At 37.0% G+C, this 18174-nt stretch overlaps 1 protein-coding gene across 2 annotated transcripts in view; it reads right to left on the bottom strand.

Annotated features, from left to right (window-relative positions):
• LOC145258341 (uncharacterized) overlaps positions 1-18174 on the bottom strand; it is a 99590-nt gene that overhangs the window by 56167 nt on the left and 25249 nt on the right. For both annotated transcript variants that reach the window (XM_080116532.1, XM_080116533.1), the window contains exons 4-9: positions 16875-16981; positions 15655-15749; positions 13846-14088; positions 10171-10253; positions 3765-3838; positions 2977-3028 (exon numbers count right to left, since the gene is read on the bottom strand). In XM_080116532.1, coding sequence (XP_079972658.1) covers positions 2977-3028; positions 3765-3838; positions 10171-10253; positions 13846-14088; positions 15655-15749; positions 16875-16981 — 654 coding nt within the window. The remainder of the gene's footprint in view (positions 1-2976; positions 3029-3764; positions 3839-10170; positions 10254-13845; positions 14089-15654; positions 15750-16874; positions 16982-18174) is intronic.

The raw sequence follows: 18174 nt of genomic DNA, 5'->3' as shown, positions 1-18174 counted from the left end.
GAAAATTTAGATATAGTAGATTCGAATGGTATTTGATCCATTATATGTTGATTTTATGGGAACGTAGAAGTGGTGCAAATTATTTTTTTATTCAATTTTCACCTCAAACAAGGCACAGTGTCACTTTGAAGCAGGGGGCTACTATCAGGGACTTAATTAGCAGGGTCATTATGAAGGGAGATGAGTAGAAAGATGTTTGTTAACATTACACTTGAACTTCTGCATATCATTGCAGTTGGGAAAGCAGAATCCCGGAAGGGAGTTCCAAAGACCCACAGTTCTGGGGAAGAAACTATTGGAGTAAAAGGCTTTCTTGCACCTAGGGATCTCTACTGTAAAGGGATGAGACTTAGTAGCTTGTCGGGTTTGTCGGGGGTAGTTACATCGGGGAGGTACAAGTGTTTGCAGTTCGTCAGAGCATTCACCATTAAAGTATTTGTAGAACAGGCAGAGGGATGCAACATCTCGTCGATGGGACAGAGGCTGAAGCCTAGATGACAGTTCAGGACCTATCAGGTTGGCGACTCTCTTTTGAACCCTGTCCAGGAGCGAGAGACAAGCAGCAGATGCACCAGCCCAGATGTGACAGCAGTACTCCATACATGGGCGAATGGTTGCCTTATAGAGGTATAGGATACTGTCAGGCGTAAGTAGTTTTCTAGCACGGTAGAGGGAGCCAACCTTCCTTGCAGCAGCCTTGGCAATGCTCTCAATGTATCTATTCCAGAATTAATTTTATCTATCCTGGGATGAGTATTCTTGTCTATCTATCTATCTATCTATCTATCTATCTATCTATCTATCTATCTATAAAAGTGAGAATGTGTGTGTGAAGACACTTCCCAACCTATATACTCAACGAATTTTTGAGCTACAAACTTGAAATTTGGTATATAGGGCATTCAAACATGTAGAAAACTTTTAATCTATTTTCATCTGGAAAAAAGGGCTGCTAAGGGGTAAAAATTGAAAAATTAGAGTCATCGGATTTTTATCTGTTTGACAACCGTTTCATGAATGCGCATGCATGAATCGTTCACATTATAGATTACTTATCTTAAGAATAAGTAGGTTTGAAAACACTTTTTAAATATTGTAGTAAGTGTATGTTAAGAATAAGTAATTTGAAAATGCATAAGTTCAGTCATCACAACAATGCAATTTGCAATTCCGTCCTGATCTATTTAGTGGAATAAAATATTAGGGGGCATTACTCTTGGAACGTCCCCCATATTTGTAAATTGCTTTGTTTAAATATAAAATTGGGGTTAATTAAATTTGAGAATATAAGGAATTTATTAAACTCCAAAATTGAGAAATTATTTATCTACTAGTTTTTTTTTGTTTTTTTTTGTTTTTTTACAAAGGAGTCACCACTTATCAAGGCCTGGAAGCCACTCGAGGATAAGGGTTAAAGAGAGTACAGTAGTCAATAGGACGATATCATAGTAATCGTTAGTAGTGGAAATTTGTTAAATTGGATTACTTAAGGGAAACGGCTCATCAAGAAGTTGTTTACATTGGACTTGAAGACAATCAGATTGTAGTCAGCTGGAAAGCAGCCAAACAGAACAGAGTTCCACTGTCGCACAGTTCTAAGAAAGAAACTTAGTTCATGGAATCTACGTTTATGTTTAGACACAGATAAAGAATGGGGGAAATTATTGATAGTAGTTTCAGCTAGACGAATGTTTTTTGTGAAAGTTTGATGAGGGGGGGACCATAGATTGGAGCTCAAACGAGCACTTGCCATGAAAATAACGATAAAGCAGAGACAGGCTTGCGACATCTCTTCTGTGAAAAAGAGGTTGCAGGGAAAAGAAAAGGACATCTCCTATGAGACTACGAAGTCTATTTTGAACTCTGTCAAGGCAGGATAAGTCCTTTCTAGCAGCTTCTGCCCAGATGTGGCAACAGTACTCCATCCTTGGACATACCTGGGTCTTATATAGATAGAGAATTGCATCAACAGTGAGATATATACTAGAGCGGTAGAAAGATCCCGCCATTTTTCCAGCTGTGTCCATTTTATTAATAAAATGCTGACCATTTTATCTATCCTTTCAAAGTGCTATTCAATATGGGGACCTCATTTTTTTTAAAACAATATATTTTTTTTATTTTTGTCCACTCCAAACAAGGCAGATTACTATCAAAACATAAGCGGCTACTTTGATAGGGGCCAAATTTATAGCTCATAATCTGGGTGGAAAACTTGGCAGGAAAATTAAATTTTTGCACGTTGGTACGGCCAAGGAAACAAGAATCAGGAAGGGAATTTTAAAAACAAGTCATACGAAGAGAGAAGCTATTATAATAGAAACACTCGCATTATATACAAATCTCTATAGTGAAGGGGTGCGATTTTGCTGCTAGTCAGATTGGTAAAAGATATTTATGTTGAAGAGGGGGTACAAGTGCGGTAAGGACACATCTATGGAAGTAATTGCATAACAAGCACACTGTTACAAAACTGTAGTGATGTGACAGAGGCTGAAGCTTAACATCCTTATCCACAAGTAACATTTGAACTTTGACAATCGATCATTCATTGGAAAAACACACACTTATTCAACACAAGACGCAAATAAACATACTAAATCAACACAATATGCAAATAAACACACCAAGTTAACACAAGATGCAAAAAACACACCAAATCAACACAAAATACAAAAAATAAACACAAGATTCAAAAGAGCATACCAAATCAACACAAGATGCAAAAAAAACACACCAAATCAATACAAGATGCAAAAAACACAGCAAATCAACACGAAATGCAAAAAAACACAAAAAAAAACACCAAATCAACACAAGGTGCTACAAAACACACCAAATAAACACAGCGTGAAAAAACAAAACACAGCAAATCAACATAGGATGCCAAAAAAACACCAAATCAACACAAGATACAAAACACACACACACACACACACATTAATCAACACAAAATGAAAAAAAAAAAGGACATACCATCAAAGCTTTCTGTTTTTGTGCGTCCATTTCACGTTGAAGAGCACGGTTTCTGCAGAATAAAAAAACAAAGAATGAAAATAAAATTTTAAAAAATGGTTTCTGAGTGTTATTCTGTTGACAACTAGCTTGTACCCCAGCGTTGCCCAGGAAATAATGAGAATCTTGTCTGCCTTTATTCCCAACTTATCATTTTTATCTTATTTTTTATTTCTAAAATAAAGTAAGACACCATCTCTTATTGTTTATGGCTATCAAGTGTGAACGGCTACCTAGCTGAGCCCACAATATTTTTAAAAATTTTTAATGGTATCGCCTGATGAGTTCTTTCCACATTCTTTTAGTGTACCTGACTTTTTTTTTGTTGCCCAATCATTGGTGCTGATATATCTGTAGCAGACGAAATTGCAAGCACCGTTCTTAACATTCGAATAGCCGTTCTTACCATAAAGAGTTGGGGGTGTCTATTCCGAAATCCGTTCGTAGCATGAGGAGGTTAGGGGTTGGGGTGCAGCAGCAGCAGCAACACCACCACCACCACCACCACTAACAACAACAACAACAACAACAACAACAACAACAACCACCACCACCACCACCACCACCACCACCGTACTATCGGGGGGGGGGGCACGCTTCCACCGGGCAACGCTGGTTAGCGGGTGCTGCTAGTACAATATAATAATAAATACGAAATCTGTATTAATTAAAATATCATATTTAAGCGTATTTTACGACCGGGCAATGCCAAGCAGCCTGCTAGTATTGTAATAAAAATGGCGTCTTACTTTTCAATCTCAGCTTCCAATAAAACTTGTACTGGGCTTTTCAGATCAACAACTTCTTTAGATTTCTCAGTTTCCTGTAATAAGAAAAAAGAAAAACATCAATAATGACGTCACATATTTATTGATAATGGAGATTTGATGTCTGTCTGTCTGCTCTATTGAAAGGAGAAAACTTTAGGTTGCTTACATCATTGAGAAAGAACGGTCAAAGAGAGATAACCCTTCTGTATTTAAAAATCCAGCAACATTGATCGTTTTTCAATAGTTTACTGTAGCATTTCATACTGCATCTGAAACCAACGCTCTGATCCCCATCTGGCATCAATTGAAATGGATGACTCTCTTTTTTGGAAGGCTCCATTTTTTGACAAGCTTCTGGGATTGACCTTTACTCCTGATCTGAAATAGAACCAGTACATCAAATCCGTTGCCAAGGTCGCTGGAAAAATGGTGGGATCCTTCTATCGCTCCAGTAGATATCTCACTGCTGATGCAATTCTCTATCTATATAAAAACGAAATATGTCCAAGGATGGAGTACTACTGCCATATCTGGCCAAGAGCTGCTAAAAACTGCCTATCCTGCTTTGACAGAGTACAAAATAGACTTCGTGGCTTAATGGAGGATGCCCCTTTTTCTTCCTCACAGGAGAGACGTTGCGAACCTGTCTTTGTTTTATCATTATGTCCATGGCAAGTGCTCGTCTGAGCTCCAATCTCTTGTTCCCCCTCGCCAATCTTTCATGAAAAATACCCGTCTAGCTGAAACCACTGTCAGTAATTTTCCCCACTCTTTATCTGTGCCTAAATCAAAACGTAGATTCCATAAGCAAAACTTCTTTCTTAGAAGTGCACGCCTGTGGAACTCTCTTCCGTTTGCCTGTTTCCCACCTGACTACAACTTGGATGTCTTCAAGTCCAACATAAACAAGTTCCTGTTGAACTGCCCCTTAAGTAAGACAGTTTATCAGATCTCCCTTACTAGTGATTACTACGATATTATCCCATTGATTACTATACATGCAATAACCCTTATCCCCGAGTGGCCTCTGGGCCTTGATAAGTGGTGACTTCCTTGTAAAAAAAAAAAAAATACTAATGTAATAGCGGTTCATCTTTATTATAACAGCAAAAATCGTAAATATCCAAAAAGTACAAAAAAAAAAAGGCAGAAAATTATTTTTACTAAAAAACAAGTTTCGAGATATTTTAAAATTTTGCTTACATTAATAAAACGACTGAGACAATTTTTATTTTTGTACCTTTTCTCCACGTTAAAAAACGACCCTGGTGTCTAACTTTGTCCCGTGGGGAGGCATAGTAAATAGATACATTAATAAATTAAATAGCGTGCATAATAGCAAGGGAGGTAATTACTTTCTGCAAACTTTCAAAACCTTGTGCTAATTCAGGAGGAATGAGTTATTTCCCTTGTGTTTACGCCATAAGCAAATATGGCAAAATCATTTTTTCGTTGAATAATTGAAATACTTGTTTTATGTAATAATGTAGCAATATTGAACTAAATATGACAGTTAAATAGATAACATTACTTTTAGTTGAAATTGATATAAAAAGTATTTTTTTATTTATTTATTTTCATTTCCACCCCATACATGGCACAATCTTTACATTATGGCATAATCACATTGACACACCAGTTCCTGCTGGATCACCGAAGTTAAGCAATGTTGAATCTGGTCACTAATAAATGGGTGACCATTTGGGACTTTCAGGTGCTGTATGTGCTCTCCGCTTATCTCGGCATTGTTTCCAGTCGCCCTGGTCTTCTCCTTGCCACTAGACTAAAGCAGTGCCGATTCTGGAGAGGTGTGGTTGGTGATTGCGCGACCCTTGCCTCACAATTACACGTGCAGCTGCCCCTACAGGGGGTATCCTTTGTCTTTCGAGACTGAACGATAGCGTGTGTTATTTATTTATTTATTTTCTGTGTCACACTTCCGACTCGTTTAATTGTTATGGACTTCCATTTCTTGTAATAAATAATTTTTCCAATAATTCTTCATAAGTTTTGGTTTCAGTTTCGATTATAGCTGACTAGCCAGGGTGCCTGGGGTTGCCCGGGGGTTTGGAGGTGTGTGCTGAGAAAAAAAAAATGTGGTAGTAGGCAGGCAGGCTCGAACCCATAATGCGAAGAAGGAAAACTCCAAACACCTGGGCAACGCCGGGCACCCAGGTTAGTCAGTTATAATCGAAACTGAAAACAAGGTTACATCAAAGGGATGTCACTTTCATATTGTTGTCCAGTTGGAGGTGTCTATTCCGAGAGCCGTTTGTAACATTTTAAAGCGAAATTATGCCAATTTGGCTTTTTTTGAAGCAGTTTGGCCATAAAAAAAATTGTATTTGGCCTTTTTTTAAAGCGTAACGTACAGACTAACTAGGGAAGAAAATGCAGAATATTATGTAGATTAATTTTTTCTACTCAACACCAAACAAGGCACATTGCCATTAAAGTGTAAGATGTTACTGTGATAGGGGCCAGATTATTTTTTTTTTTGTTAGAGGTTGTGTAGGGGATAGTGTAGTGTCTGGTCTGTGATCATGACACTGTTCCCAGGCATTACCTCCTCTTTTGGGAGATAGTGTAGTAACTGTTTTGTGGTTATGATACCATCCTCCCAGGCATTTTTTCCACCTCTTCTGGGATGGTGGTGATGTAGCATCTGTTCTATTGTCATGGTCCCATGTTCCAGAGCATTATCTCCACCCATGAAACCATATCTTACCTCTTTCTTTGGAGTGACAGTCTAGTTTATGTTAGAGCCATGTAAAGGCAACTTATGGAAGAATAGATTAAGGTTAGGGTTAGGGTTACATGATTAACAATTATTTTCTAATTAGAACATGCACATCATTAACCAAATCCCAACACTAATGCCAAGTTAAGAATAAGTGGTTTATAACACTTTTTCCCCGTTTTTTAGAAACATCACTCATGTAATGTGAGGACTAAAAGGCAAGTACTCGTCTGAGCTCTAATTTATGGTCCCCGCTCGCCAAACTTTCATGAAAGACACTTATCTAGTTGAAACCACTATCAATAATTTTCCATACTCTTTATCTGCGCCTGAACCTAAACGTAGATTCCATGAACAAAGTTTCTTTCTTAGAACTGCACGCCTGTGGAACTCTATTCCGTTTCCCTGCTTTCCAGCTGGCTACGATACAGTCATCTTCAAGTCCAATGTGAACAAATTTAAGTAATCCAATTTACCAAATTTCCATTACTAATGATTACTACCATATTGTCCCATTGACTACTGTACATTCATTAACCCTTATCCTCGAGTGGCTTCCGGGCCTTGATGTGGTGACCCCTATGTAAAAAAACAAAAAAAACTAAAGGAAGCAAGAGTTACGAGGCACTGAAATCAAACGCAACGTCCACTTTTTACTTTGCTTATTTAATGTTTTTAATAATGCGTTTCTTCGCATTTTTAAATGATTTTTTTTTTTTCGGCAGTTTAGGTTTGGAAGACATTTTTTGTTTTGTTTTCATTATTGGAGACAATTCAATAAGTTCTTAAAGTTAAAGGGGAGACAATTCAATAAGTTCTTAAAGTCTATAACATTTAAACGATTATTTTAATTTATTACGTAAGTTTAATTTTGTAAAATTTCTTTCATTTTTTTTTTCAATCAACACTTCTATTCATTTCATTTTTCTTTTTTAAAAATCTGTTCAAATAGGTTTGTTTTTCTGTTGTTTGTTTTTTTTTTTCTGTTGTTTTTTTACGTACAAAAAATGCTTACAGTAATTTATTTCGAAATTCTAATTATTTTATAAAAGCTAACAAATTTTATATTCCGATAATATTTTAGTCGCTAATTTAGTGGTTATTCCCGTCCTTCTCCACAAAACATGCCACACCTCTTGCATCGTGTTTCTCTCCTGGCTTTCTGATGCTGGCAGCAGAGAGAGCACACCTTTTTGCTTCTTTGAGATGAGGTTGCTTGTGGCATTACTGATATACTCTCCCCTGATTCAACCACCAAAGGAGAGGACTTCATATAGATCATACAATCCTGAGGCAAGATCTTCTGGAGCTTTTTTAAGGCCAACTCACTCACTCCCACTCCCACTCTTATGAAACCGGACCGTGACCGTCGCGTCACCCAGTAAGCCCTTCTTCAGCGCGTTGGTGGAATCGTCTTTGCTGCAATGTCCACAAGGCCGGATCTTCTGTGATCGTCTAGAAATTTCGTCTTCGGAGATACCGGGTGCTCGTTGACGGAAGCAGTTTCACAAGTAAAAAAAAATGATAAGGAAAACATCAGCACATCAAAGAATTCTGAATAACAAAGACTCCGGAGATTGGGTTATATAAATGTATTAAGAGAAAACCATAAAAGAAATATATACAAATATATATACAATTTGGAGTATGAGTTTGTAAGCAAGCATTTAAACTTCTAAGTGGGGCTTCCACTTGCTGGAATTTACAAGTCTATTAACTTAACCCTTTTCAGTTATCAGGCAATAGGCGAGGGGGGAGAGAGAGAGAGGAGGTGAGGTGGCTTGACTCTCGGACCCGCTCTGTTTTGCTCCGACTTCTGTTCTCTCGGAATCTCAATCTGTTTTAATTCTGACTTTCTTGGTCTTTATATAGTACCGCACTGGACGGGGCGACAATTACCAATTCCTTCCCGACCAATCAGAATGCTCAATAACCAAATCGTCTGATTCTCTCTCATTGGATAATTTGACTGATGACCAAACATTGGCCACCCCCCACAATCCAAGAATAATTCTAACTCCTCCCCGATCAACCAAAAACACCCCATGGAAAATAACCAGTTTTCTCTTATTGGATAATTCGGAAACTGTGTAATACGCGATAACCGTGTAAGTAAGAAAACTGCGTCCAGAAAAAAAAATGCTTTGTGAATTCTGCCCTTAGATGTGACACTTGTTCCTTATCAAAGGAAATTAACAATTTATTGTTCTGTCAACATCTCGACAACATGTTATTGAAAATTGAAAAATCTCTTGATCTAAATTTCAAATAATTTTATCATAGTCACCCCGAATCATTTAATATTTGATTCGAAAAAAACATTCTTTTGTTTTGATCTTGTCACAAATATATTTGGTGACGCCAACAATTACGTGTGTGTGTGTGTGTGTGTGTGTGTGTGTGTGTGTGTGTGTGTGTGTGTGTGTGGTTTTTAGTTCAAAGCAATCAAAGGAAAAAAATATTTCCCTTTTTTGCACTGGATATGACTGTATCGGAATTTGTCACCATCGCTCGACTTGAAAACAAAACGTATGTTTTTTTGAAGTTATCATTCAGTCCATTTTGACTAAATCATTTATTATTGTTTTGCTTTAAAGAAAGAAACAAAATACTTTGGCAGAATTTAAGCCAGCAAGGTTCTCTGGTAGTGCCCGGCACAAGATATTAACATTTATCTTTTAGTTAACCGGTGTTGCCCGGAATAAAATACTAACGTTAAATAAAAGTGTCACATCGACCCTAATGGTCTGATGCTGCCTCTCTTTGGTGGTACACTCTCACCCCACCTCCACTCCCACTCCATCCACTCTCACTCCACTCCACTCCCACTCACCTCCACTCCCACTCTCACTCCACTCCCACTCCATCCACTCCCACTCCACTCCCACTCCACTCCCACTCCCACTCCACTCCCACTCTCACTCCAGTCCCACTCCATCCACTCTCACTCCACTCCCACTCTCACTCCAGTCCCACTCCATCCACTCCCACTCTACTCCACTCTACTCCCACTCCACTCCACTCCCACCCCAGTCCCACTCCACTCTACTCCCACTCTCACTCCAGTCCCACTCCATCCACTCCCACATCACTCCACTCCCACTCCCACTCCCACTCCACTTCCACTCTCACTCCAGTCTCACTCCATCTACTCCCACTCCACTCCACTCCCACTCCACTCCCACTCTCACTCCAGTCCCACTCCCTCCACTCCTCAACAACAACAACAACAACAACAGCAACAATAACAGCAACACCCTTGCTCATTGCATTATCATTTCCAATCCTCTTATAATATTCTTCATCTTTCAATTAATAATTACTCTATTCCATTTCTATAACAGAGCATGGATGCGCGTATGGCATTTGCGAAGTGATGTCACGACATGGAAAACATAGATCATAAGAAGAACGTATGCACCGACCCATAATTACGTTCGGGATCACGATCACATTAAAGAGGTGTAAATAAGTGAGTCGAATTTCTTTCCTATTCTCTGTCTTTGCCTCCTTTGCGACAGAGTCTACATATGTAACATGTGTGTAACGTGTGTAAACATGTGTAATGTTACATCTAAACTTATCCTCTAGTAGCATTTAGCCTTGATAAGTAAAGAAAAAGTTAATGTACCATGAGACACATACCTTATTTTCTTCACTTTTAGGAATGGGTGGAGCAGGAGCAACAGGTCCCCTATCCCAGTCGCTCTCTTCATCTTCGGTATTTGCTATAAGAAAAAAGAAAAAAAAGGAAAATGTGTGTTTGAATACCTGATGAAACGATTCAAATATTTCTCCTGATTCCCATACAATTACCAATTCTGTTTCTGAATTTTTAGATGAGAATTCATGATTCATAGTAATATGTAATCCATCCCGGGTTATGCCGGTACGTTGAAAATTGTGATTTTGCTGTGAAGGTTGGTTAGTGCAAAAGAAGTTCAAGGATTCAGTTGCACCTGAAATAGGTCATTTGGTTCGTGTGAAAGAAAGAAAGAGGGAAAGCATGAAAGTAAGAGAGGAAGATATTTTTTCTCTCGCATGCAAGTTCAGTCTGGTTTCTGATTTTGGACGGAGCAGACACGGTCGAGATTGGTGTAAAAAAATACGTCAAAAAAAAAAAAAAGAAAATGCTTGAGTCAACAATGAGAGAGGAATGTATATTGGTTGAATGGGACTCCGCTAAACTGGAAGGACAAAGTCAGGTTACGACTCACTCAGTTCATTTGTAGATGAAATAAAGTAATCCGTGCCAGAAAATCAACGTCGTGTTTTCATCTTAGCTATTTTTTTACTGCTCATCGACCAGTGACGGGAAGAATCGCATCCCAGAGAAGATCAAAATAACAGAGAAAAAGGTGACTTTATCACGTATATATATATATATATATATATATATATGCACATACACTTGATGTATCGTGAGTACATACATAGATACAAATACAAGTTGTCAACTACATTGTTATAACATTTTCAAGTTAACATTCCTAAATTAATGTAAATATTTATTTTAAATATTCTTTTTGCCTTGAATAATCATAATAATCATCGACCAGCACCCTATCCGGCGTTGTCCGGTCAATAGCTAACAGCTGTAGATTCTCAAGTTCGACAAGATATGCTTGAAGGTTACATCGACTGAAACATTGTGGCAATAAAACTCAAGATGAGAACAGAAGCCTGAATAATCCAAATAATTATCTGCCCTTGATTTGGGAATCTTCAGTTTTCTTTCTGAAGCATTTTTGTCAATTTTTTTTTTATTCTGATGCATCTTTTTGATGTATGTTTCGCTGCTGAGGAAAAGCAAATAAATAAATAAATAAATAAAATTATATTAATCGTTTGTTGGCATTATTAATTTATGTTTTTTGTGTTTGCTTATTGTTGGAGACGCCCCTTCATAAGATTAATGGGCTATCTCATGACGTCACTTCCTCTGGTAACGTCACTTCCGGTATCGAGTACCGGTGGCCGGCAGTCAGAGATTGGCACGTGGCCAAGCAGGTCGTGTGCAAACGCCCCCACCGTTGAGGAATGGTATTGCTTAACCCACTTTGCCTGTAATATATGTGAATACATTGTTCGTTCCTAAAAGTCCTGTGTGTCTTTCATTTATTACCATTTAGCCCCATAACATTTATTATTGTTTTCATAGTTTCCATACAGCAATAACTAATATATATAAAGGATATATTTGAAATTTTAAGGGAGTTATGCCTTTATATCTCCCTTAGGGTGCACTTAGATATTCGGTGTCACTCCCATTGTCTTCCTTGGTAAATTTTACATAAGAATACACTTTTAGATTTTATGTAAATTCTTTAACTTTTCTTTCTATAGGCCATGCACAAACATCTCACAAACATACATACACACATATATAAAGTTTTATATATAGAGAAAATCATTCATTTATCATTGTGCATTGTCCGTTGACTATCGTTATACAAAAGCCCAATTTTTTTATTTTTAAGTTTTACTTAAGAATACAGTTTTAGATTTTACGTAGATTCTTTAACCTTTCTTTCTATAAAGGACATGTAAACATCTTACCAACACACATACACACAGATATAAAGTTTTATACTTAGATATAAGATTATTCATTTATCATTACCCATTGTCTGTTGACTGTCCTTATACAAAAAGAATTTTAAAGGAACTGAGACATGGGCATGCTAATATTATGTTTTTCTTCTTGTCAGTATAAAAAAAAATACTCGAGTTGAGATCGAAACCAAAACCTAATGACAGTGACTCAAGTACGATAACCCTTAGATCAGCTTGCCACGCCCTTTAAAAAGTGTTTTCAAACCTACATATTCTTAACATAAGGAAGCTGTCATATGAACAATCCACGCATGCACAGTCGTGAAACAGTTGGCAAACCGATAAAAGTCCAATGACTCCCAGATGCCAATTTTTCAATTTTTACTCCTTAGCAGCCCTTTTTCTGGATGAAAATTGATTGAAAAGTTTTCCGCATATTTGAATACCCTATATACCAAATTTCAAGTCTGTAGATCAAAAATTCGTAGAATATATAGGTTGAGAAGTGTCTTCACTCATTTTCACTTTCATAAATATACTAGCAGGCCGCCTGGCATTGCCCGGCGTTGCCCGGCCATAAAATATACATAAATATTATATTTTAATTCATACAGAAACTCAGACATCTGCATGCGAATATTATGTTTTTTCTAAACCGTTCACTTCTTGTAAGTAAAAAAAAAATAGTCGAGCTGAGATCAAAAGTAAAACCTAAACACAGTGAGTCAAGTGCGATAACCATTAGGCAAACTTGACACATTCTTTAAAAAGTAATTTCAAACTGCTTAATCTTAACATAATTATCTGTAACATGAACGATTCACGCCTGCGCATTCGTGAAACAGTAAACAGATCAAAATCAGCTGACTTCCACATATCATTTTTAAAATTTTAACTCCTTAGCAGCCCTTTTTTTCAGATGGAAATGGATTAAAAAGTTCTCCACATGTCTGAATATACTCTGTATCAAATTTCAAGTCTGTAGATCAAAAATTCGTTCAGTATATAGGTTGAAAAGTGTCCTCACAAACACAGACATATTTTCACTTTTATAGATATACTAGCAGGTCGTCCGGCGTTGCCTATTAGTAAAATATATATAAATATTACATTTTAATACATACAGGAATTGAGACATATTCATGCGAGTATTAAGGTTTTTTTTTAAACAGTTCATTTCTTGTAAGTAAAAAAAGAAATACTCGAGCTACGATCGAAACCAAAACGTAATGACAGTGAGTCAAGTACGATAACCATTAGGCCAGCTTGCCACGACTTTAAAAAAGTGTTTTCAAACCTACTTATTCTTAGCATAAGGAATCTGTAATGTAAATGATTCGCGCATGTGCATTCACTAAACAGTTAGAAAACAGATAAAAATCCGATGATCCACACGTACCAATTTATCAGTCTTAACTCCTTAGCAGCCCTTTTTTTCAGATGAAAATCGATTAAAAAGTTTTCCACATGTCTGAATACCCTATATACCAAATTTCAAGTCTGTAGATCAAAAATTCGTTGAGTATATAGGTTGAGAATTCTCCTCACACACACGTTTACTTTTATAGATAGATAGATAGATAGATAGATAGATAGATGGATAGACAGATAGATAGATAGATAAACAGATAGATAGGTAAATAGATAGATAGATAGATAGATAAATAGATAGATAGATATATAGATAGATAGATATATGGATAGATAGATAGATAGATAGATAGATAGATATATGGATTTTTTATACAATCAAAAGTAACTAACTAAGATTTTCCGTTGTAGTCTTCGTTGGACCCATGTTAGCACTTTTGCTTGGAAAAGTTCCACTAGGAATTCCCGAAGAAGTGTCAGGAGGGACTTTCCTGTCCTTTCTTTTAACGTTGTTTCGAATTCCATGCGGGCTGCCGATTGAATCTTCGTCATTTTCCTCTCGGAATTCCTCTTTTTTCAGAAGCATATAACATGCTTTGTGGTCTTTCGCTTTGGCATGGTCACTTGCCGAGAAACCTACACAAAAAAAGATGAAACGAACATTAAAGTTAGAAAAACAAAATATATAATGAAGACCTAATACAACCAATCATTTCTTTCCAGATTGCATTCGGTGTGATATCTACACCCCCTCCCCACCCACAAGTGTTGGAAAGTGAGGAAAAAAGAGAAAAAGGCATAACAAAAAAAAAAAAGAGAGAAAAAAGTGAAAATATGTCAAGGGTGTGAGCTCCATTATAGAAACGTTGTTTTAATTTGAATAAAATAAAATACGCATCAAGTGCGCTTGAAAGCCAAATTACAACGTAATACAGGGTGACCAAAAAAAAAAAAAAACAGAGGACATTCAATTGTTTTTCTGAGCATTTTACAGTCAACGGAGAAAAAAAGGACAAAGACCCTAGTGTTTTGATGTGATGTTTTGAATATAATAAACTAATATGACCAAAGTTTCATTTCATTCGGACAAAACACTAAGAAACGGGGCCTAATTAGGGTTGGGGCTCGTTTTTTTTCGGGTCACCCTGTATTAGGAAAATAAACAAATATTTTACTTGACCGTTATCATCCTGAACATCCCTTAAAATAAAAATGGAATATTCCAACTCGCACCAACCATTGTTATACTGAATTCTCTTAGTACGAGAATGAAATATTCTAAAATGCCCAATAAACAATTTTCAATTGGATAAGTTATCGTCAGCCAGTGTCTGGTGGGTGTAGATCAAAATACTGTTATTTATCGCCAGCCAGTGTCTTAATTTTATTTCTTCTTCTTCTTCTTCTTCTTCTTCTTCTTCTTCTTCTTCTTCTTCTAATTATTATTATTATTATTATTATTATTATTATTATTATTATTATCATTTAATCACAATGAGATTTCACACAGGTTTTTGATGGCTTAGGTTTATGACAGTTGCGAGTTAGAGACAGTTGTGGTTTGAAGCAGATGTGTTTTAAATTGATCAACTAACAACAAAGAAGCCTCGGCAGACGACTACTAAGATATGGGCCACACACACATGCACACACACACACATACATACCCAAAGTGCAACTGACATCCGCAGAGTGTGTCAAAGTTTGTATTGTGTTTGCAAATTCTAGATTTTGTGACGTTTTAGGACAGTTGAGTTGACGACAGTGTCCGGTTGACGATAGTTAGGAGTGGCTAGTGAGACGCAGTTGATGGGGTTTGAGAGTTGGACACAGTAGAACACACAAATATCTTACAAACACACAGATATTGATTTTTGTATATATAGAGAAGGTTATTCATTTGTCATTGTCTTTTGTCTGTTGACCGTTTCCAATTTTATAAGGAAATAGGGTTGGTAGAAAGTTAATGGACAGCAAATTGTTCACTAGGGAGCACAAAAGAAAGCTACGGTTGGATTTGTTAATTAAGGCGTGACAGACGGACTGGTCACAAAGGGAGATATATTTAGAAGTAGGATTGGAAGTGAGTTGTATTGAATTTGTATGTGGCATCTGTTATGGCAAACCTATGCTACTTTGGTCCAGAGGGGAGTTTCTGCAGTCATTTTATTATAAATGCAGATTAAGAATGAGAAAAGTTACCCTCGGCGTCTTTAGCAGCAATCTTGGCGCCATTCATCAAAAGAAGATTTATAATTCGGTCAAGTCCATAATAAGCAGCAACCATCAAAGCAGTTCTGGAGAAAATAAATAAATAAAACACAGATTGAAGAGACATTTTTCATAATAGGTTAATTATAGTGAAATTGATGATGAATGAAAAGATATCTTGCTGGCCATTTGCTTCATCATATCTTAAACATCGTGTGACCCAGAGAGGGAGAGAGAGAGAGAAAAAGAGAGAGAGAGAGAGAGAGAGAAAGAGAAGAAGGGAGGGAGAGAGGGGAGGAAAAGATGTCGGTTCGTTTAGAAGCACACGCATGTAAACTTGTAGACGGCTCAACTAGAATTTGTTTACATTAGACTTGAAAACGACTATTTTGTAGTACACTGGGAAGTAGCCCTACAGTATTTCCTCAGTCAGGCAATGTCACAATAGGTGAGGCGTGATGGAGCAAATGGCCAGCAAGGTATCTTATGACCGTTCCTGTATTCTAATTGATTGTGATTTGTGAAACATTAGATCTCCCTAAATAGGGGAGGTATGTAAACAGGGGAGGTATGTAAAGATGAGAGGTATGCATTATATATAACGATAGATGTAGGGCAGTCAATTCCAAAATAAGCCATTCATCCAGCACGACCACAGCCGAGATTGAACTCACTACACAAGGTTGTAGTGCAATTCAAATCTTGTCAGGTCCTGGATATGACCTTAAACTATATCCAATGGTGAGGCCCCAGTTTGCAGGCTTTGTGGAGTGTGGAGCCACCCTTTAATTGCCATTGCTCCCAGGTCCACTCTGACCTAGAGTGGTAGTACCTGTTAGGGTCCCAACTATGAGATAAATAGAAAATTACTTGAAAAAAAAATATTTGAAGATGTCAGCTGAAATCATGAAAATAAATGTTCGTAAATAATTCAGGTTGTGTTATTTACATCTGTTAAAAAAGAACTGTTTGTCTACAACTGTTTCGATACGTCCACGTCAATCGGTTCCTCTTAGAAATGTTGCATAAATGTTAAAATATACACACTAGACGATCAACTAAATGATACGACGTATATACATACACGCATTTACACGTACATGAATATACAGATAAAATATAAACTCCAACTGTTCAATGTGTATGTCGTTTGAGAACGTATTCATATACACACACAATGTAACACTAAAAGGAACATGAATAATACTGACCTTTGGTTATTGTCGATTTCATTCACATTAGCTTTGTTTTTCAGTAAAATGGCGGTAATGTCCAAGTCATGTTTTAGTATGGCATAGTGTAAAGGAGTTTTGCCTTCCTGAAGAACAACAAAAATATATCATAAAAAATGCCGAATTAAAAAGTAAAGTTTGCATTCTTTTTTACAACTGTTGTGTGGTGTGTCCACCTTACAGATAACAATGAACACGTTATCGAGTTGAATTTTTTAGATGAGGATTGATAATTTTTTTTTTTTTTTTTTACACAGTGATCACCACTTATCAAGGCCCGGAAGCCACTCAGGGATAAGGGTTATTGCAAGTACATTACGTTAGTGTGGAGATTTGATGAAGTGTTTACTTAAGGGGGCGGTTCATTAGGAATTTGTTAACGTTGGACTTGAACACATCCAAGTTGTAGTCAGGTGGGAAGCAGGCAGACGGAACATTGGATTTGGATTATTTGGATTATGCGGACTACTGTTCTCATCTTTTTGGACCATTTAGGGAAACCTGATGTAGGACGACCCCTAAGATAAATGTTCATATTCCTCAAACTATTATTTTCATCAGTTTGGGACCAAAAGAACATCCGCACCTGCTTATATATGAACTCTAGCTTCTGATCTCTGTATATGTAGTTCTAGATGAAATGGTGAGAAAGCTACTAAATTCAATAAATGCTGACTACTAGTGTTAAATAATTAACATTGTTAAAATTTAATTAGTTATTATCGATCTATATAAAAGCCAAGCATGTCCAAGGATGGAATACTGTTGCCATATCTATTCAAGGTTATTTTGTTTATATTTAACCTAAGTAATTTATGTAAACATCTTCTGCTAAAACCCATTGCTACACATTATTCTATAAACAATAAATAACTCCCAATATAAACTATTTTAAGAATATCATTGAATAGATAGATAAATAGATAGATAGACAGATTGATTTTTTTTTTACACTTATCAAGGTCTGGAAGCCACTCAGGGATAAGGGTTATTGCAAGTACATTATGTTAGTGAGGAGATTTGATGAAGTGTTTACTTAAGGGGGCGGTTCATTAGGAATTTGTTAACGTTGGACTTGAAGACATCCAAGTTGTAGTCCAGTGGGAAGCAGGCAGACGGAACAGAGTTCCACAGGCGTGCAGTTCTAAGAAAGAAGTTTTGTCCATGGAATCCGCGTTTTGATTTAGGCACAGATATAGAGTGGGGGAAATTTTTCACAGTGGATTCAGCTAGACGGGTGTTTTTCGTGAAAGATTGGCGAGGGGGGACCAGAGATTGG

Source organism: Euprymna scolopes, chromosome 33 (assembly GCF_053919585.1).
Source record: "Euprymna scolopes isolate OS-2025 chromosome 33, ASM5391958v1, whole genome shotgun sequence".
Taxonomy (NCBI): domain Eukaryota; kingdom Metazoa; phylum Mollusca; class Cephalopoda; order Sepiida; family Sepiolidae; genus Euprymna; species Euprymna scolopes.
The sequence above is the reverse complement of the archived record's forward strand: the minus strand, read 5'-3'. Positions and strand labels throughout refer to the sequence as shown.